This window comes from Sardina pilchardus, chromosome 14 (assembly GCF_963854185.1).
Source record: "Sardina pilchardus chromosome 14, fSarPil1.1, whole genome shotgun sequence".
Lineage (NCBI taxonomy): Eukaryota > Metazoa > Chordata > Actinopteri > Clupeiformes > Clupeidae > Sardina > Sardina pilchardus.
In genome coordinates, this window is record NC_085007.1 from 26486458 (window position 1) to 26507910 (window position 21453).

Here is a 21453-nt window from a genome sequence, read left to right on the forward strand (position 1 = left end):
CTGTGTGTGTGGCTGTCTTTATTATGGCATGCTTGCGTACTTGTTTGTGTATCCCTTTATGTGTGTGTGTGTGTGTGTGTGTGTGTGTGTATGTACAAGTGAGTGGATATATTTGTTTGTTGTCGACAGCTGAACATCTGAGCATCGTAACTTCAATTTTACAATCCCTCGCTGTTAACATGTCCCCTCTTCCGCTTGGATCTCCGCGGCCGCTGGTAGATGTTAAGCCGGCTGTGAGCAGTGGCACACGCAGATGGGCAAACGCTCTCTCATCTCTCTGCCACCCCGGCTGCTTTAATGAGCCCCAGTAAAACAACAGAGAGATTAGGACTGATGAACTAGCAGCTAGAGCCCTGCTATGTGCCAGCACAAACTTGGACCAGGTTTTTTTTTGGTTCCTTCAACACACTATGGCTGATGTTTACTCCTGAGTTTGTGCTAAGAGAAACTGATCTGCTCATTTGCTCTTGGGACGGCTTCAAAGTTGATGTGTGTCCTGAATGATCCATTTAGTTACACATAAATATAGCAAATATCACACGAACAGCCGCAACAGCTGTACAAATAATTATTTGATTAGCATCCTGCAGTAGTCTTAATATCTTATACACACACATGGCTACAGGTGTAGTGCATTGCAGATGTGTAGGCTTACAGTCACAGTAAAGCATTTTTAAAGAGTGGGAAGTATACCATATTTCATATTTCAAACACGATATGGGAATATAAATCCCAGAAGTGAGTAGAAATCTTAAGTGGAACCTGAACTATCTAGAGGCTGGACTGAGAGTGCCCGTGTCTCCTCTGCTGATCTGTCCTGATGCTGTAGGCTATCCGTTAATGTCCATGTTTGTTTTATTTCCCCTAAGCCCGGACCCAAGTACAGCAACAGGGCCTGAACACAGGAGTGAGTTCAGTGCCTCAGCGAGACAGGCATCAAAGCGCTCCAGGGATCCGTGTGTGCTTCTCGGCCCGCCGCTCTCTCAGGCCCTGGGCATGTGTGTGTGATTACACTTATTGAGTTGTGATGGGCCAAGGTGTGAGCTGAGGCCCTCTGATGGACGGATGGAGAGAGTGAGGCAATGATGGCCTGGTCATGCTCTCCCCCCCCCCCCCTTGTCTCTCTCTCCTTCTCTTCATCCCTCTTTTTTCCCTTCTGCAGGCTTTGTCTTGCTCCTCTAATACTGTCTCCTTGACACTCCTCTCTCCTTTCTGTGTGTCACTTTGCTGGTGAAAGGACCTGGTCGCTGATTGCTCAAGCCCTCATGGTCAAGGATGCCGGCTGTATTACGGAGATCAAAAGCCTGGCCCTTCCGCAAGTTGTTACTCCCCCCCCCCCCCCCCCCCCAACTAATGACCCCTCCACTCCCTGCTCTAGTATGGTCTGCCAGCTTGATGGATGCGTATGCGGGACGGAAGGGCTTTGTTTGATGTCCTGTTGGCTAGCCAGTGGCTTGCACCAAGGTGTTCTGCAAGTGGAGGAAAACAGGCAGAGACTAACGCTGCTGGACATGGAAAGAACACGGCCTTGGCCTCTTATGAATCAGTGTTACGTTGACTAGTTTGGCTTTGTTATATGAATGCCCAGTGGAGTACAGGCAAACTGTTAGACCAATGTGATGAAAACTATCCACATTTGTGTGTGATTTCTTTGGGTGAGGCAGGTATTGGTAATAGCGGTCTAAAACAATCGGACTACATGATGAGAGCATCTTCTCTGCATTGGTAATAACTGTTAAAAATAGCAACTGGAATAGAAGAAAGCACCCTGTCCTCCCAGACCTGTTCAGACGCAATCAGATCCAGATCTCCAACCCATCCAAAAATCATGGAGGTTCTCCAGTGACAACTATTCAGACTAGGTGAATTGCCACACTTGAGTAGTTCACCAGTCTTTTTGAACTTAAGGAATTGTGTCTGTGGCTACAGAAAGTACACAGGAAATCAGTGATGTGTGTGTGTGTGTGTGTGTGTGTGTGTGTGGGGTTGGGGGGCTGGGTTGATGTTTGACCCCTGCTCCCGGGACAGGTGCTGCCACAGCGCACCCTCTCTGAGGTGCCAGAGCCGTTTTATAGGACATTTACAACCGACCTGCTCCTTTCATCCCAACCAGATGGACCTGAGCCAGTCCTGGGGAAGCTGAGATGGGAGAACCCAGGGGAAGAGGGGAAGGTAAGGTCTCTGAGATGCATACGTTTGCTACTGTCAGAATAGTGAATAGTGTTCTGTTTTCTTAAACTAAATAAATGTTTATTCTGCTCAACTTCATTTACATTTAAGCATTTGGCTGAAACGTTTATCATAATTTGTTGTAATAATAAGGATGTGAGTTTTAGTTTGAAGTGAACTTGAAGAACCGAGTCCACTTTGTCATTTCCTAGGAAATATCAGGGAATATTGAGAGTCATGTAGGGATTTAAACGGCAACAGGCACCAGTAACTTTCAAACTCTTGTGCAAAGCAAAGTGATGCATGGAAAGCATGAATTTGTATCACATTACTTAGAAATGCCCCAAGAGAACGTCTTTATGGATTCATGCAAAAAAAAAAAAACCCTACAGGTTCAACTTAGAACCTTTTTCCGTGCAAATATTCCTCTCCTGACAAAGTGAGTGGCTTATGGGGGGGAAATGGCCTGAATCTGGTTCCCCTGGAAGAAGAAAAAAAAGAAAAAAGATCTCCGTGGGCTCCTTTGGTTCATAGATCAATGACCGACTTAAAGTAGCAAGTTGGAATCGCTCCACTAGTGTATTTTCCTGTCCCCAAAGTCTTGCTAGAGTGGCCTTTATTGAGGCATGGGGAGCTCCCATTTTACATTGTCCAAACCTATCTAAAATGAAAAGCTGAAATATTGATTTCCCACAAAACCCCACTTCTTCTATCCTCCTCCAGCATGGCCGCGGAGCAGGCTTCTGGGTGCAATCACTGGGTGATGGTGGAAAATGTCAACTGCCGCGTAATGCCATCATGGAAAAAAAGTGGGATTGTTGTCGCAGGGTTTACGGCACTCTCCTAAGACCCCACAGACGTCAGAGGTTCCTTGAAGCTCATCTCGTTTAGAGTTTTGGATCGGGGGGGCTTTTTTGAAGCTCCACTTTTTCCATTAGCTTCAGAGGGAAGGATTTTCACAAAAGGGAACCATAGCCAAGTGAAGTGGTTCAGGGCCACAAGACAAGAGCCAAATAAATCGTGAATGGAGCCAAATCACCAGCTGCTCTGCACTATTTGGTGGAAGTGCTACATCTGCCATGTGAATCCTCAAGAAGAGAAGGGGTACATTGAACTTGTGTTAAGAAGACTATAAATTTGTCCACTGTACAGACGTACACACAAGAACAGAATAGGCTACCTAACCTTGCACAGTGGCAAGCTTGTGTCATTGTGGCGGGATCTCATTTGGTGCACCTACATGAAAGACAAGGGGAACATACTATATTGGTTAACATTATTTTAATACAACTTTACTTCCAACGTGACTTTATATTTTAATACAACGATTTCAATTTGACATTTCTCCGTTTGCTCAAGGCCACTTGTGTCAGTGTTTGGGTTATATTTCAGACTTCCAATTATAAGGGTCAAGGCTAAGTGGCAGATTAATTTTGTTATTACCTCTAGATGCCAAGACTTACTCTTTGATATGGTTCATGTGTTTGGGAACATATTTATCAAGATTGGTTATCTAGTAACTCCATGCTTCGAACGGAAATGCTAATTTGACCTGCAGCATAAATGGTTCTTCAGAGAAAGCGGCACTGACTTTGGCAGGCTCAAAGATAGAACTGTCAACATCAGGATTGCGTGCGCAGGAAATGAAAGTGGCGAAATGACCGGCTGCGTTTTGACAGTATACTGTAGGTAAAGTCAAGTCTGCGCTGAGCAACGCTCTCGATTTCGCGCCACAACGTATAGGCTCATAATGTTGTTTTCTGCTGAATCTTTATTCTCTTGTGCGTTTTAATTTAGCCTTTCCTCCCAGGAGCAGGGTTAGTACTGCTCTCAACGCTATGCTTATAGAACTTTCATCTTTTCACACCGTTAACGTAGTATGTATGTCCACACCATTCCGTATGCATGACTGATCTTCAGTTTGGAAAATGCCGAGACAAACAGCAAGTCCTGTGTTGTGGAACCGACGTTAACCTCTGAGTCAGAGTTTAATTGAAACCACGGCATCCAATGAGGTTTGTTTACTCAGAAGTGTGGCCTATCTTCCAGACTGTAAATGTGTTACCAATAGAGCTAAACTCGATAAAATGCCTTTACAAGAGCAAATCTCGATTTCCCAAGTGCATATTATTATTTACGTTTGCTTTGATGATGCATGGTTTGGTAGAAGCGCTACAAATTAAATTTAGTGTTAATGAGGCTATGTCGCTGTCTCAACTCAGACATTTCTAGGCAGAGTATTTGTGAGCAGTTCTGGCATTCAGTAGGCCTAGGCTCCAGTTCATTCTTGAGCCAGTATGCAGTCTCATTTGATGGGTCACATGGAACTGCAACATTGGCCTACATGGCCACATTCATTAGTGAAGAGTCTGTACAGAAGTTGTAGTCCCTTGTGGTATGCCATTGCAAACTCTTATAAGAGTTAGACTAGGTTAGATGGTCTATTGGTGTCATGTGATGGAAGTCTTTGGTAGCCTATAGCTTGTAGGATAGTGTTTCACTCAATTCTGGATGTTCTGCCATGGAATGGTCTGGAATTCTGCTGGGGGAGTTGTGATGCCCTACCTTTCTCTTTAAAACTTCCCTGAATTTAATTGATTCAAGTCAGGCAATATAGCCTATTGGCCAGGTCATAGTTTTCATTATGCTATTTTGGTCATCAGGCTGGAACATTACCCCTGGCAAGCTTATGGAAACAGGGAGTTATCAGGGAGTTATTATTAATAATAATAATAATAATAATATAAAAAAAATACCCTCAGCAACTTCTGTATTCATGCAGCCCCACATCATCACATTCCCACCCTCAAGCTCTACTGCCAGGACTATGGGTGCCTCTCAACATCTCTCCTCGATCCTCGAGGGGCGTTCCCGTTGAGGAAGGGAGGATGTATAAAACACCAAATGAGAGGCACCCTATGTGTTCACTGTGGTAGTCCTTGCCAGGTTCATACATGTAGACCCCATCTGAGCTGAACATATTTATCTGGGTCTCATGACCTACAGTAGGAGCGTGCACTCACTATCCATAAGGGTTTCTTCCATGTTCTTCAGCTAAATGTTTTTGCTGTTTTTTGCAGAACAGCCAACCTTGAACAACGTATTTTATAATTCACTGATAAGCCCTGTGCCATCTGTCCATCTGAGTGCAGCGAGCACATTGTACACGCCATCAATTGAGTAGGATGGCCACAACAGATCTGATGTGTGGGAGCCTATACTATGGCTCATTTTTCCTGATAACTGATATAAGTTGGTCAGTGATCCTATTTCCTGCATTCGATTTTGTGTTCACTGAGTCATAATGGTGACACGAAGGAAGATCTAACTTAATCACAGGTGTATTTACTTCTAAAGCACTGAATTAATTTCAGACCTGTAGGCATACTTTCATCACAGTCTAAACTTTTTTTTCCATAAGAGGAAATACTCTGCACGCTGCCTATTCATCTAGCAGAAACTTTTGTTTTGAGAGATTCACAGTGTAGCAATAACTAATAACTTACAATTAATGAAAAGATGGACCATTCTGAATCCAAATTTGACATTGATGTCATGTTGAACTGGGGGGTTCTCTTCTGTTGTACAGTATGAGGTGAGATTATTGAATGTTGTGCATAAAGTCCCCTGCCCACACAGGAAAGCACGACTGGTGAGCAGCAGCAGGTGCTGCTGTATGTACAGTATGTGTGCTTTGCTGATTTCTTTAAAACGATGGAGTAAGCAAGTATACCACATTTCTTGAAAATACGCTATTCGCTCCTCCTGGATTGTCCCCAGGGTTGTCTAGCGGTCATTTCCATGCCAAAAAAATAAACTCTGTTTGCCCCTGTTAATAGGAGAGAAACGTAGTGGCTCGGGCCGATCCAAAACAAGCAGCCTGTCAAGACGATACTTTAGTTACACAGGTAGGGAGGGGTTAAGAATTGAGCAGATACACTGTAGGCTGCCAACAACTGTTAGCGAAACTGCGGGGTGTGTCTTTAGGTCTTCCACCCAGACTGCAAAGTGTACGTAGACTATTTAATTATGAGAGACGTCAGTGTGTTCAAAGTTTGGATGATCCAACTACACTATAGGCCTGAAGAGCCATCAGTTCTGTAAAACGTCCTACTATCTTGATTAGGCCAACATTGCTTGCATGCAAATATTGTATGTGTTCATACTGTATCATACAACAAGTTTTAGTTGAGATCTAGCCTACTTTTGACACAAGACTAAAGAAAACGTAATTTCTTGTTGTTGGATAATACCTTATTTAAAATAGATAAACGATAGGTTAATGTCCAAGACCAGCCTCTAATTAGGCTACGAAACGTCACATTCCATTGAAGACAGAGAGAGGATGAATGGAAACAATTTTGGTGAACGTCTTGGTTTCTGATAAAAGAGTAATGGCAGTATCCTACAAAGTTCCCTGAGCAACAGCAACACCCTCAGTGTGGACTGTTTTGTTTATTCTTTCTCATATTTTCCCTCCCAAAAAAGTAGGCTATCAGTTTAAAATGAATAAGACACGAAAGACTGGTTTTCTTTATGACTTGCAGGCTAACATGCGTTTCGTCTTAAAAATTAGTTTGTTTAATGAATGTGTCTATAGAATTATATTTCGATTTTTTTTATTGCCGATAAATTATGTATATTGGTAAATTGAAGAATGTTTTGTGATCTCATTCGTTACATTGAACTTTAACAATCTACATAACTCACAGTCACAAACACGCAGTCACGCTAATATTTACAGACACCTCCAAAGACGAAGAGCAAGATTATTCGCAGGGTAGGATAACAAATGGCTTGTCCCGTCTAAACATGTTGGTCTAGGTAGCAACGAAAAAAATATAATCTACATTTTTCAATTCTTCTCTTTCTTATCTTTCTTTTACAGATAGATTTTGAAGGGTTGGAAGTTCAAAGCCTATGACTATGATTTTTGTTTTTGACCTAGCGATGTAGTCTCTGCCTTAAATATATTGCTAGTCCTGTGCATTTACAAAAATAACAAGAAAATCATTGTTTGTAGTGCACTATAATGCCGTTTGATTTCAGTGATTAATGGCTTTTACTAGATTAACACAGCTGATGGTGATAATGATAGGCTAATAATAATAGTAATAATAATAATAACAATAATAATAATAATTTGGCAACTGGTGATATTGGTAAAATAGCCTGTCGTCCACTCTGTCTGTAGCCTGTCAAACAAATATATATATATTTTAATGTATGAACGAATATTAGCAAATCGGATATATATTCTTAATTAACCTTACCCGGCATTTCAAAGACAGCATGGCATCCGATAACGTGCGCCTATGACCGTCCACATTTAGGAATGTTTTTTCCCCCATGATCTGAATTAAATTGGCCCAGGCCGACATGCTGCTGGTTTTGCTGGCTACAGAGTAGACTAGTTTGTTACCTACTAGGCTACTGAAGATAAAAGTCAGTGTAAACAAACTCACCATAGGCCTGTAGGCCAAAAGTCCATCCCTCTAAATCGTTGAATGAGCCTCAATATAGGTGCTAAATCTGTTTTCTGACCAAATCCCGCTCAGCATGTTTCCATCAACTGACTGTGATATGGAGCGAAAGCGAAAGTGGTCTTACACTAAACCAATGCCCAATACACGTGCTTCACACCTGTTGCATGGGGTCATGGCGATGGCCATACTTTGGAAGTTCAGATTTGAATTTCTTGTTCATATTTAAGTAGGCCTTCATAAAAGTGAAAGGTTATGGTGGCTCATATTGCCGACTGTGGTTAAGTCTCTGGCGTTTCTTTTTTTTTTTAATCAGAGAATTATAGTGAATAAACCTCAGGATAACAGGAATAGGATGGAAGTCTTTGCAGCCATGCACTTTTGGGGCCAATTATCAGCACCTGCATCAGAGTTGCACTGAATAAGTTTCCTATTATTTTCTGTTTGGAAGCGTTTGGCCTTCCCGCATTAGTCTGTTAACCATTAACATCTGATAGATTTAATTACGTACCGAGGTACTTTATGGGCATGGTGCGACTCGTGTTTTATGAAACACTTCGAAAGCCAATGACGTAGACGCACTTATTTCCAACAAAAACGGCCATTAGGCCAGTTCAAATGTACACTTTTCTCAGAGTTTCAACTCGCACGGGTCTAGTGGACAATAAAGTAATCCAAATATATTAATTTTGAGACTATGCATTAGAAACAGCAAACGCACATTGTGGAGTATTAAAGGCAATTACTCTAGGCTACTTTAATTGGCCCAATCGATCAGATCGCAATCAGGCTGGAGGTTCATGACGGTAGGAAAGCGATTTGTCAAATCTTTAATACTTCATATACTATTCAAATGTTTTGGAGAGAATAGTAGGCCTTTGAGGAAGCGCACATGTGTCCAAAAAACGCAAGAGGGCGCAACGCTCACATACATCAAAGGTAGGCTATACAACGTTGACTGCAGATAGAGGTCTCAGTGACGTGCTCTGGCATCCCGCAGACACAAAGCACGGACCTAGAGGTGAGGCGTCGGTGGTTAGATGGGGTGGGTTCGGACGCAGCGAGGCAATATGGTTCGAGTAACCCATCGTTGCTTACTCTCATCACGTAAGGCTTTCCTCGGTTATATCTCACATTGGCGTTTTACTTGAGGATTCATTTATGACATGTGTTTAGTCTCAATGATGCATTAAACGAGACAGCTGCATGGAACAGGAATACTGAGTGTACAGCAAATGAGACAGCCCATGGAATTAAACTTGTTATTAAATGGCATTATTTTACGCGCTTCTATTTTGGAATTTAAAAATACCTACGTGGTTCTTAAATTATTATTATTATTATATGTCTACTCACCTTTCCTTTGCTATTGTAGCCTATTGATGTGCCGAAATTGCTCTTACTTTTGATCAGTATTCTAAGACTATTTTGAATGTACTGGAACAGATCAACTTTTGATATTCTGTAAGATATTTAGGACACATGATTTGTAAAGTGCGCTTTTACGCATGACATTGTCCTAATAGTGTTATATGTTATGAGAAGAGCTTTCTCATTTTTTATTCCTATTTTCCTAATCCCATATCCTATAAAGTTTGATACAAACCCCAGCTAGAGATTTGTGATTTATATGGAAATGTATAGGCTATATATATATATATATATATACACACACACTGATGTCCACATTCAACCGAGCAACATACAACAAAAACGTTTTACGACATATAATTGTATGCCTATGTTATTGCATATAATTATTGCAAGTTGCACACACCTTCGCCTATTAAATCTGTATATTTTCAACTACAGATCTTAAAAGGTGGATTTCTGTACCGCCCAGACAATAAAACGGCCTTGCCTATAATAGCATAGTGGTAATTGGATCCAATAGAGTCCTTACAGTCGATTTCACGCTGAACAAGTCGATATCGAATTGCATGAAATTTTGTACAATAACATCCAGCGTCTTCTGCTGAATGCAGCGAGATGCAGGACTAGACCTTCAGCTCTCTTGCAGGAGTAATATGAAACGCGGGGGACTAATGAGCCCACTTAAACTGCGCTCAGATAGCAAAGCACCGCAGAGACCCCGGAGGCCACAGAAAGTGATACCCGGGAGACACGTTGTTACTGCACTAGTTAGAGACTAGTCCAACCTACACAATGCAGAGATACAGAGACCCAAGACATGTGGTGGCTTTTGTCATAAATTATTGTGATTGAAAATGAGTTGACGGGCTGAAATAACATAATCATAGTAATCATAGTAATACTAATAGTAATAATAATAATAATAATAATAATAACAACAATAATAGTAAACCAAACAGTAGTCATCTACAGATGAAGTTACTTTGAACCTGTAAATCTTGTGTTTTATGCAAACACGCCCATATGCACATATGCGTACACATGGCTGAAATAGAAGCAAAGTAGGCTACTACTGCAAAATCTGACCTGTCTTGCGAGAAACGCTATTATGCGCAGGCACGGTAATCAGGGCCACCCACTGATATAATATAGGCCTATTATGCGTGTATCACCGGCTCTCCAAGTGTTTAACAAGGCCATGATAATAAGTGAAAATAAAGGCCTAACCTACATTTCTTTTACGAACGAATAAAAGCTATAAAAAGGGAATGGTCAATGTTTTACTTACAGGTAAAGGTTAATGAAACATAGGATAATATTATTACAGTACGTTAATGTTAAATATTTAAGTTAAAGTGTATGCCTTTAATCGAAAATTAGCCTTTAATAACGCCGAGTTTATGTAAATGACTATTCTCTGCCTTGACTTAATTAAAACAGTGGTGAATCCTAATGAGGAAAGTAATAAAAATATAAAGTCCCCTTTGTTTGCACCCGATATTACTCTTCTGTGATGTATATCTATCAAATGAATTTTAGCACATTTGGAAGACAAAGAACGCGGCTGCTTATGATTTTTTACATAGGCTACCTTTCCAGACACAGCGAGGATTATTCAAAAAGATAAAGCAGGACCAAAGATTAGGCCTTTCATTCTACATGCACCGCTATCGTTTATCTAAAGGTTTATTAATCACGTCTTTTCATATATGCTACCCCTGCTCTGACGCGCGCGCGCGCGCGCGCGTGTGTGTGTGTGTGTGTGTGTGTGTGTGTGTGTGTGTGTGAGGAGAGAGGGAGGAGAGGGAGAGAGAGAGGAGAGAGAGGGAGAGAGAGAAAGTGTCTGTTTGTTCCTGCACAAAATCACAACCAATCGCCTATTGCACTAGACCATTATGTAGCTCTATGAGTTTGAATATTAAGGCAGAAAGAAAGATCCCCCTGTCGCTGATTTAGCAGGTGATTGGGTCCAATAAAGTGAACGCACTTGCAGAACAAAATTACTTCAAACACAGCCTAAATTTGATTGACATAATGTTTGCTTACTGTGTATAGGCGAATGGCAAATTAATGTATTGGTTCCTGCCATCTGTCTAAATAAAGTTGTTTTAAAGAACGTTTTATAGGGTGTAATTATAACTTTGAACATCCTTACTTTTATAACATGAAGTTCTGCAATGTGATGTCTACGGCACCTTTAGCAACTGTGCATATAGTAGTGAATTTATATAATAGGAAAGAGTAGATATATCTGACGATGATTTGGTTACTCGTGGTTCCTGAAACTTATTGTGCAATTGCTTTGAAAGATAGCTAGTCTAAGGTATGTCCGTTCTTAACTGTACATTTGATACAATATTCGCTTAATCCCTCCTTCCTTGGCACGGCTCTCGTCTCCTCCGGACGGGTTCCTCGCTTCAGTCAGTATTCGTAGGCGGTGCGCTTCTTAAGCATCTGCACGAGCCAGTAGAAAGCGCAGGAAAGTGACGCGAGGTAGGTTAGAGGGAGGGTGTTTCTCGGTAGATAGTTCAATCTCGGTCTTCAACTCCTCAAAACACCCCACTCGGCTCACAACATTGCATCCCAGAGATCTCTCTCGAAGCTCCTCAGCTTGTCATCTCTGGATATATTCACCTTCCCGCGACGGCGTTGCTCTTTTTCGACTGAACATTTGTACCTCGAGTCTTTGGATCTCTTCGGAAACTCTCAACTCATCGTCAGGCTGATATTCCTCTGACAGTCTGGCAACTAAGAGGACCCGTAAATCAAACTTAATCGAATAGCTGACAGCCTAATTCGGCCCTGCAAATATATTCTGCTGCACCGACATGGTGTGTTGTATATAATTTACTCTAGATCAATTGCGAATGCCGCGCTTTTAAGCTTCCTTGAGTCAGGTTTGTTAAGGGCAGTTTTGGCTTTCCTCCTTTGTTGAGATTTTTCGGAGGTTTGCGTATCAGACCTGAAGGAGAGTAGCCCATACACAGGTCGAGGTCATATGGACATTGCAACAAGTTTTAGGTCAACGGAGAAGCTTTTCTCGGCGAGGAACCATTCCTCCAGTGCCAAGATGCTAGACGGTATTAAAATAGAAGATCACATAAGGACAGGACCAGCAAGTTTGGGAGTTATGCTTGGTGAGTAGGCTGTGTTATACTGCATTTGGATGTTTAATTGTTTACATATTTGAAAATTGTCATTTGCATTTCATAAAAGAACAACAATTATGGGTTATTAGAGTATAATGTCAGCGAAGGTGAATATTTATTTTAAACTTTAGTTTTCGTCATTCCTCAGGAGCATTTATGTTTTATGCACAGAACATAAAAGGGAATAGAACAAGGAAAAAATTAGCATTGCATTTCAGTATTCAGTTCTGATGAGTAGGCTACCTGAATGGCATTAGTAATTTTATTGGGCCAACCATGTTTGCTACAACCACACACAGACACATGCCTTTTGAGTAAGACAATCAATCAAGTTAGTCAGGATTGGTTGACTAATGTCGAGACACTTCTCTGTTATGATATTTTGACTCATCGCCAGGTTAGGTATTTTGTTAAATATTTTTACAAAATTCAATGAGACCATCAGATGATATGTTTCACTCGAATAACTGACACTACGATTTATTTGTATGTTGGTCATCGACCTGTAGCCTGGAGTCAATATTATTTGTTTAATTCAAGCCATTTTAGTTGTCCTAAATTGTGTCTCTATTGTAGGTACCGAGTGCCACCATCCAGCGATTTGCGAGGGATGTCAGCGGCCCATCTCTGACCGGTTCCTCATGCGCGTCAACGACTCGTCCTGGCACGAGGACTGTTTGCAATGCGCGGTGTGTCAACAGACGCTGACCACGACCTGTTACTACCGAGACAGAAAACTATACTGCAAACTGGACTACCAACAGTAAGAACATGTTTATCTATTTTCCTACCTATTTTATTTTAGCCTTGGGCTCTCTGACACAGGCCACGTTTGTGACCTGTGTGTGGGTGTCTGCTGGGCCTATTTGGATAGTATGGTTTGTGTTTACAAGGAAACGATCATGCAATAGGTGCAGTAGACCATACGAAACCTTTGTTCCAACAGTCTTCGTTAAATTTGATTACTAAATGAGTCCATACGCGACAGATAACACCATCAATGACAACATCACATGCGACATTTACAACACATGGTGCATTTATCAGTGCCGAGTGATACAGATATACAGACATATTTCTCGTTTCCAGTATAAGACATTAGCATGGTATTTGTTTGTTGCTAAACATCATAAAGGACTACCATTGGATGATCAAATAGTTCCACATGTTTAGAAAAGTGTTTTATAAGCGACTGTAATTTGCTTCAATGCACTTGTTTTTCGAAACGGGCTATTGTGTCTCCTTTTCTGTTTTGACATTTTTATATTTTAAAACCACAAACCTCATAGTCTACATTCACATCAAAATTGGACACCAATGATATTGTTTGTTTGACATATTATATAGGCCTAGGCCTAGTCATTGTTTCCCTCAATATTTGAAGGCTATACAATAATATAGGCCTATTTGACGGTGTCTGCAGGCTAGGCCATATTTATTTTTTATTGTTTTTGGTAAGAGCAATGCTTTCTGAAAAATCATACAAAATAAATATTTTCAATGGTTTATGTCACATTATGAAGCCATTTATATAAACAAACAGATAGATAGACAAATATAGGCTAATAAAAATTACAGCGCAAAGTAGGCTATTATTATTATTTTAATATTGTTATTGCAAATAATATTATTGATATTATTCATCCAGTAATCTACATTAATTATTGTTTTTAAATCCATAATGTTATCATTATATCTCTTGAGTTATTTTAATATATTGAGTAGCAACTAGCCAATTGTTCAGCCATTATTTACACTTGTAGTATATATGAAGTTCTCATCATCGCTTTGTTATCAACTTTAAAATATAGTAGCCTAAATGTTACCGCATGAGTAAGGAAATTATTAATAACATGTTAACTGTTATAGTCAGGAGAGTATAAGGTTATTCAGCATTTTTATTGCTTATATATTATTCTCTTAAATAATAGAGTATTTGGAAGTTTCCATTTTTGTTCGAGTGGTTGAGTGGTTGCAGTCTGTGCAGTGCACGTAGCCACCTCATACTAGCCTACTAACTGTTGCAGTTGGCGTGCGTCTCGCGCGGTTGTTTACGTGGAAGTGTGTGTGTGCGTGTATATACTGTCTTGGTAAGGTTATTGTCATTTCTAAAATAGCGTAAGGTGTTTTTAGTAGACATTACTTATGTGTGGGCACTGTCCCCGGCGCTAGTTTGTGTTTTGGACCCGGGCACAGACAGTGTGGCCAGTGTGTGACGGTGGGGTGTCGCTGGTCCCCCTCTCTCTGCATGGGCACTCTTCATGCCTGTCAAGAAGTTTTAAGGACTTTTTGTTGGGGGCTTTAAACATCGCTACTTCAATCACTGCGACATTATCGCTCCCTGCTAGAAGTCTGGCAACAGACAATGGACGACATCCATCGGCTCGCATCACTGGGCCTGTCCGCCTTTCAGCCCGCTTCGCCCGACATGATGGCAAGCAGTTTGGCCAAACAATGGGAATTTCATAGCGGCAGCTCGGCATTCCATCTCCCGAGAAACGCTGGAGGTGCAGGCCTGTCGCCTATCTCACTGGGCCTATCTGTGCTCTCTTACCTGGTTTGGAATAGCTCCAGAGCGCCTCTCCAGCCATTTTATTACAGTGCCATGTTTAGCTTAAGGGAAGATTGACCCTTTACTTGTTGAAATTGAGTGAAATTGAACAGTAAATATTTTAACACTAACTTTAGTCTGTGTGTGTGTGTGTGTGTGTGTGTGTGTGTGTGTGTGTGTGTGTGTGTGTGAGTGTGTGTGTGTGTGTGTGTGTGTGTGTGTGTGTGTGTGTGTGCTCTCAAGATGAATGAAACCTATAGCCTCAATATGTGGATTCCAAAAGACAATGGCATATTTTAAAATGTACACAAAGCAATCATCTAAAATAAATCAAACATTTAGAACAAATGTCTGTCTTAATTCACACATATTTAGGAATACAATGAAATTAAATTGGCCAGAAAACACAATTGCAATTTTATTGCAATCTGTTGCACAAGTTCATAAACAATTTAGATGTAATTTAAAATTAATTAAAGTTGATTTAGATTTATGTAGGCTTATTGGTTGTGGTGTTTTGCTCATTCAGGAAAAAAAGCAAATACGCATTATTTATTCTCCTGCCAATTTAACAGTGTGTGTGTGTGTGTGTGTGTGTGTGTGTGTGTGTGTGTGTGTGTGTGTGTGTGTGTGTGTGTGTGTGTGTGTGTGTGTGTGTGTGTGTGTGCGTGTGCGCGCGCACGCGCGTGTGTGTGTGTGTGTGTGTGTGTGTGTGTGTGTGTGTGTGTGTGTGTGTGTGTGTGTGTGCTTGTGTGTGTGTGTGTGTGTGTGTGTCTGTGTGAGCATGTTCATATCTCTATGTCTGCACATTTGCAGCATTTCGATCTCTTCATTTCCAAATATCCCATAGGATGGCCTCACATGCCACGACTGAGCCACCAAGCTTGCTTCTGGTTGGACAGTTTCTTGGGCCTCAGCCAATCAGACAAGGGTGTCTGTGAATGCTTAACCCTTCACGGCGAGCTCTTTCACCTCTCCCACCCCTGGCACCTTACCACCCCCCTCCCCCCCTCCACGATCCAGACAACCACGGCTCCTCGCTTGCTAGCTCTCTCTTTCCTTTCGCCGTTTCTGGGTTCTGTAAAATTGCATTTATTTACAATGATGGGTTATTTACAGATCTAATTCACACCCATTTTGACTTTTATGGCTCTCATTTAGCACACATTAGTCAGGCCACAAACTGCCAGAGGCTCGAGACGCAGGCTCACACTGTGAAGGCGGGCGGGCGGGCGGGCTCGATCTCAGATCTCCAGACAATGTGCCACAGCCTGTTATTAGCCCCACTGTAAATCAATCAAAACCTACCCTCACGGCGCTTTCATCTGCCAGCTTGGAAACACCTTTTAATTCACAGGTGGCATTTTTGGTTCCTTTTTGGAAGCATGTTTTTAAATACTTCCTGCTCCTCGATGTGGCCGGTGTTTGTTGTTGTGACGTTGGTTTGTTTGATTTGTAATGGGTTAATGTCACAGAAGCCTTGGGGCTTTTTTGGCCCGTCAAAGATAGTGTCACTCTTTAGTTGTACATCTTGAAGATGTGTGTGTGTGTGCATTGTTTTACTGTCAGTCTCTCTTGTGATTTGACTTCTAGTTATTAAAGTCTTTTTTAATTAGGTGTAAGGTATGTTTTGATTGCAAGCTTTGTTGTTGAGGAAAGGAATGTTTTAGTTCTCTACTAGACTGTTAAGAGATATGTAAAGGTTAAAGGTTATAAAGGTTCTTTTTGGTTGTTTTTGAACGTTTTTCGTGCACTTTTTGTTCTCTAGAAAGGAAGGAAGGAATAGATTTATATAATGAAATACAAACGGGAAGCAACATTTGAATGGTTTTTTTTTTTTGAGCAATTTGACCTCAAAATGTCCTCGGTGCGTCGAGAGAACTCGTATGCGCTTCGGGAGACTTCCTTTAAGAAGTGCAGTGGAATTCTGGGGTCCCTGTGTCTACTGTGGTTTGTCTCTGGCTGCCTCGTGTGATACAGGGAGTATGACTGCTTGTGACAGTACACTCGGCGAACCTTGTTTCAGCATGAGCTGGAGATCGCCAACGGCAGATTAGACCGGCCCGGAGAGTAGGAGAGGAGATTTTTGACTATTACGGAAAAGAAAAGGACCGATTCTGAAGTGGCCTGGGACCAACAATAAGAAAAGAGAGAGAGAGGCAGGCAAAAAATAATAGGAGGAGTAGGCTGGATAGTTGTGCCCAACGCTGAAATTCCAGAGCCGCGGCGGAATGAGGGTCCAAACTCCCTCTGGTACAAGTGTCTCTTCCCGCTATGTTTAGATTGCTGCAGCGCAGAAAAATAGTCCTCAGTTTACAGAGACAACAGACCCATTCCCCTCCATCCAGAGTAAATTAAAGCTTAGTTAAGAATTAATTATCAGCCTGATAGAAATGTTATGGGAAAGATGAACTCGCTCTTCACCTCTCAGACCTCCCATCCCATCTCTCTCTCTCTCTTACTCTCTCACTCTCTCTCTTGCTCTCTCTCTCTCTCTCTCTCTCTCTCTCTCTCTTCCTCCAGCCCCTAACCATTCCTGTCCTCTTCTTCCAGTCAGCTAGCCCTCTGAACTTGTTCAGTTCCTGAGGATGCCTCATATTTTCAAAACTCCTGCTTTGACTTGGATATTTACTGAAAAAGCATGTGCTTTGTGTGTGTGTGTGTGTGTGTGTGTGTGCGCACACGCACATTTGTGTTTGTGTTTGTGTGTGTTGCAGAGTGTTTTTACTATGATACAGTTTGGGGTTTCATGTGAGCTAAGTGATATCTCTTCTCTGATTTAGCAATTATATTTGCTTAAGCCAGACAAAGCTAATGATTTATGTCCTTGAGATTGATCGTAAAGAATTAAGAGACTGTCAGTTGTCTGTGATGCGTGTGGTCCACCGACGCCTTCCACCCAACCACACCATAGCAGCACTTTTCTAGCCTCTCCTAGAATACATTACGTCAGCCACTATTAACAGAATTACGTCATTTTATGGAACTTACTGATAACAGTTCCAAAACAGATACCTGTCAGCACATGGCATGGATAAGTGTCATATTTTAAACATTGATAGACACGGATGACATATTAGGGTTCCTCACGGAATAATAATTCTAAACATTTTATTGAATGAGTGATTGTGTTTTGTTGTGCATATGTGTTGCATTCTTTGGTGTTTTTAAAGTGGTGAATTGGAAAAAAAAAAACAGCATGGATACCAACGGAAAATCTGTATTTCAAAAGCCACCAGATGCGCTCAATATGGAGCGGTAAAGAGGGGAAAAGGAAAAGCATCCCGTGTTAATACTGCGAACATAAAGCACCGTGGAAACAGAATATCAGATATCATATGTGCTGCGGTCTTTATTGCCACAGTATCCAGTGAATGATAGTTCTGGGGGAACGCCGTTCGGGATGCACACAGTTAGTGCGGTGAGACATGGAGCTCTGTCTGCCTGGGGATGTGTTGCATGCTGGGAAAAAAAAAAACCCCGACTGCTCGAGCTTGTCTGTGGCCCCTGGCTGAGCGGAGCGCTGCTATGCCGTCTTCGTCTGGGCATGCTCAGTGAGGAGGTATTGGATTTCTCATCAGCGAATCCCACTCCGTCGTCTATCCGGGCCCTAATGGGATGAAGCAATCTATCATTCCAGCGCAAACCTCAACTCACTTTTTTGATTTGGTTGTCGTTGGAGTTCGCTGTGTTCAGGCGGCTTGTTGTGACATTTCAGCGTTAAAGATATCATGCGTCAAGATTTTATGGCTCAGGGAAATGTGTGTGAAGTCTCCTTGTATTACCCGGAGGCAGGAATGTAACCTGTATATATGAACGTGCTTACTCTTCTCTGCTGTATCAACAAGTGCTAGTTTTGAAACCACACCAAATGTGTAGCAATACCCTACCTGCTGCTTTAAGCATGCGGTGTGGAGAGTTATCGCCCTCCGTACACTTGCAATGATTACTTGGAGATGCCATGCTCCCCAATACTTTTTACATTTCTAATATGATTGCTGGGATCGCTCATCCCTTACAGGCCTGCCTTCTGGTAGTGTCTCTAAGTAGCCAAGGATTGAGTTTGTGTGAACCTTTTGAGATGGCAAGTTCAGACATCAAGCTGAGACTGAAGAGTTTGGAATGTCAGAGAGAAGACTTGCTGCCCAAATTAACCTTCCGTAATATTTCTCAAAATGCTAACAATATGCAGTGTAGATAACTATAATGGAGGGTTTGAACTCAACCACCGTCAGGAGAAAAATGAAGTACCCTGTCATTTCTTTTTTTTTTGGTCCTGTCAGTCGTCCAAAACCCTCTCCTGACTCATAGTCGAGTAGGCCGCTGTCAGCGTTGGCACGGTAACCCCCCCGGCCCCCCCATCTATATGACACGCACACGAGAGTGCCCTGGTCCCCTCATGAGGGGCGTTTGGAGTGTGGCTGCGAAATACACTCAGCCCCTCCATCTCTCTCTCTCTCTCTCTCAATCTCTCTCTCTCGCTCTCTCTCTCTTTTTATTTCAATTTCAATTGAGCTCTATTGGCATGACAAAAAATACAATTTGTATTGCCAAAGCATTTCTTATAGTAAAATGAATGTATAGCATTTCATATAGTACAATTTCTCTCTCTCTCTCTCTCTCTCTCTCTCTCTCTCCGCGGCTGCCTGCCGCCTTGCTTCCAGTGTCGTCCCTCTTCCTCTTCCACCTCCTCCTCCGCTCACCTTGCCTTCCTCCTCTCCCCTGGGCCTGGAATGGCTGTCCAAACACGCCGGCCCTGCTGCCCGCTCCCCCCTCCAGCGCTGGCATCCCAGTGTGAGGAGAGGGTGACACCAGGGTGGCAAGTGCTGCCATACGGGTGCTGTGTACCTGGGGCCCCGCTTTCACGCACGGGCCCCAAATTCAACCTCTACCTGCGGACCGCGGCGCAACCCACACACACACACACACACACACACACAAGCATGTGCCTGGACACACGCCCGCACACGCGCGCACATACACTCTCTATCACAAACACACACACACACACACACACACACACGTACACGCGCAGACATACTACGCACACACATTCTTACACACATACAAACATGTGTGCATGCTAACTAGCGCACACGCTCTCAACGATCTCATGAGAGGGTTTGTGGAGAGGGTCTGTGCTCCCTCATGTTCCGCACACACACACACACACACACACACACACCTGTGGATCTCCTCAGGGTGTGTGTGTTCTGAAAACTGGTTGGTTGGGTAACCACCGGCTTGGCACCTCGGCTTCACAACCCACAGAATCAACATTGTATTGACATAGCAGCTCCCCTCTCTGTCCATGTGACATTTGTAGTCTCTGGACAGTTTTTTTTTTGTTTCCTTATCCACAGCAGACTCTCCATCTAAACCCAGCATGCTAACTGCTAACGATACATAAAATGGGAGGGTTTTTTTAGAGCACACAAAGGCAGAAAAATGACTTCAGTGTCTCGGAAACCTCGCGGGGGGACTTTGCGGGCAGACCCCGAGCGATGGAGTCCTCGGCTATTAAAGTGACTTTTGAGATCTGATGCCTCCCCCCGCTGTCTTGTTCGAACACCCAGGGACGCCCCCCACCCCTCCTTTGTGGTCTCTTCATCTCGTAATGGGATTAATGCACAGACCCCCGTGTTTCCGCAGTGGCTGGATGACACGGATCCGCACTTTAATCACAGACTGTGACACCAACAACCCCCCCCCCCCCCCTCCCTCCCTCCCTACACACACACACACACACACACACACACACACGCACACACACACAAGTGATGGTGACACTAAGCCCCCCCTGCCCACTTTGTGCTCGCTGGAGAGCTGACGGAAACCCTCTGCACTAATCCCCTTATTTATGTCAAGAATGGAGAGAAAGAGAGAAAGAGAGAAAGGAGAAGGAGAAGGCCCAAGAACAATTCACAACAGGATGGGGTTGGGTGGGGTAGGGGTGTGGGTTGGGGGGGGGGGGGGACCCCTCCTCCCGAATTCTCCTCCTCGACCAAGCGAGCAGGAGACTGATCTTACGGAGGCGCTGGAAGGGACCAGAAACAGGAGACCGCAAGGCTACCCCTCTCCTCCCCCTCCTCCCTCCCTCCCTCTCTCTCTCCCTCCTTTCCCTCCCCAGAAAGAAAAACTCAACCAAACCCCTGCGACGTTTTAAGGCTTTCGGCGCGGCCATTGCCAAGAGTATCGATTTGGCAGGATTCCTCAGGGGTTCCTTTCATCGTTCAGTGTCAGTGCCTTTTTAATGTTTGCAGCTTTAAATAAGTGCCAAGTTGGTGGTTAGCTGCTGGCTGCAGTTAGTTTACTCACTCGCCAGTTTCTCTTTTTTTCCCACCCCTCCACTCTCCAACTCTCAGATCCTGGCCACGCTAATATTGCATCCATCTTTTTTCTCTTCCACCCCCCCCCCCACCCCCCCTCCTTTTCCTACTCCAAAGACGAGTGGGATGAATATGTCCTGTGTGGGGGAGATGCAGGCAACCTGTTGTCTCTTGTATTGTTTTATGATTTCCTTTGGACCTTGTTTGGACATTTGCATGTCTTCACTCTTCCCCTGACTCTCGATTTTTATTTATTTATTTGATTTTCTTTGCTTCATTTATGTGTTAAGAGTTCTGAAAGCTCGGGTCTTTCCTGCTGAATGGGGAGGGGAGGGGGGTGGGGGTTCTAGGGTGGACCAGGGCCAACTCTTAAAAAGGAGAAAGTTAAAAGAGAAAAT

General features: G+C 42.9%; 1 protein-coding gene across 1 annotated transcript in view; it reads left to right on the plus strand.

Moving 5' to 3' along the window:
• The first annotated feature begins 12081 nt into the window (after positions 1–12081).
• Positions 12082–21453, plus strand: part of lmx1ba (LIM homeobox transcription factor 1, beta a) — a 48709-nt gene continuing 39337 nt past the window's right edge. The window contains exons 1-2 of the mRNA XM_062554650.1: positions 12082–12163; positions 12752–12938. Of these exons, the coding sequence (XP_062410634.1) occupies positions 12097–12163; positions 12752–12938 (254 nt within the window). The 5' untranslated portion in view covers positions 12082–12096. The remainder of the gene's footprint in view (positions 12164–12751; positions 12939–21453) is intronic.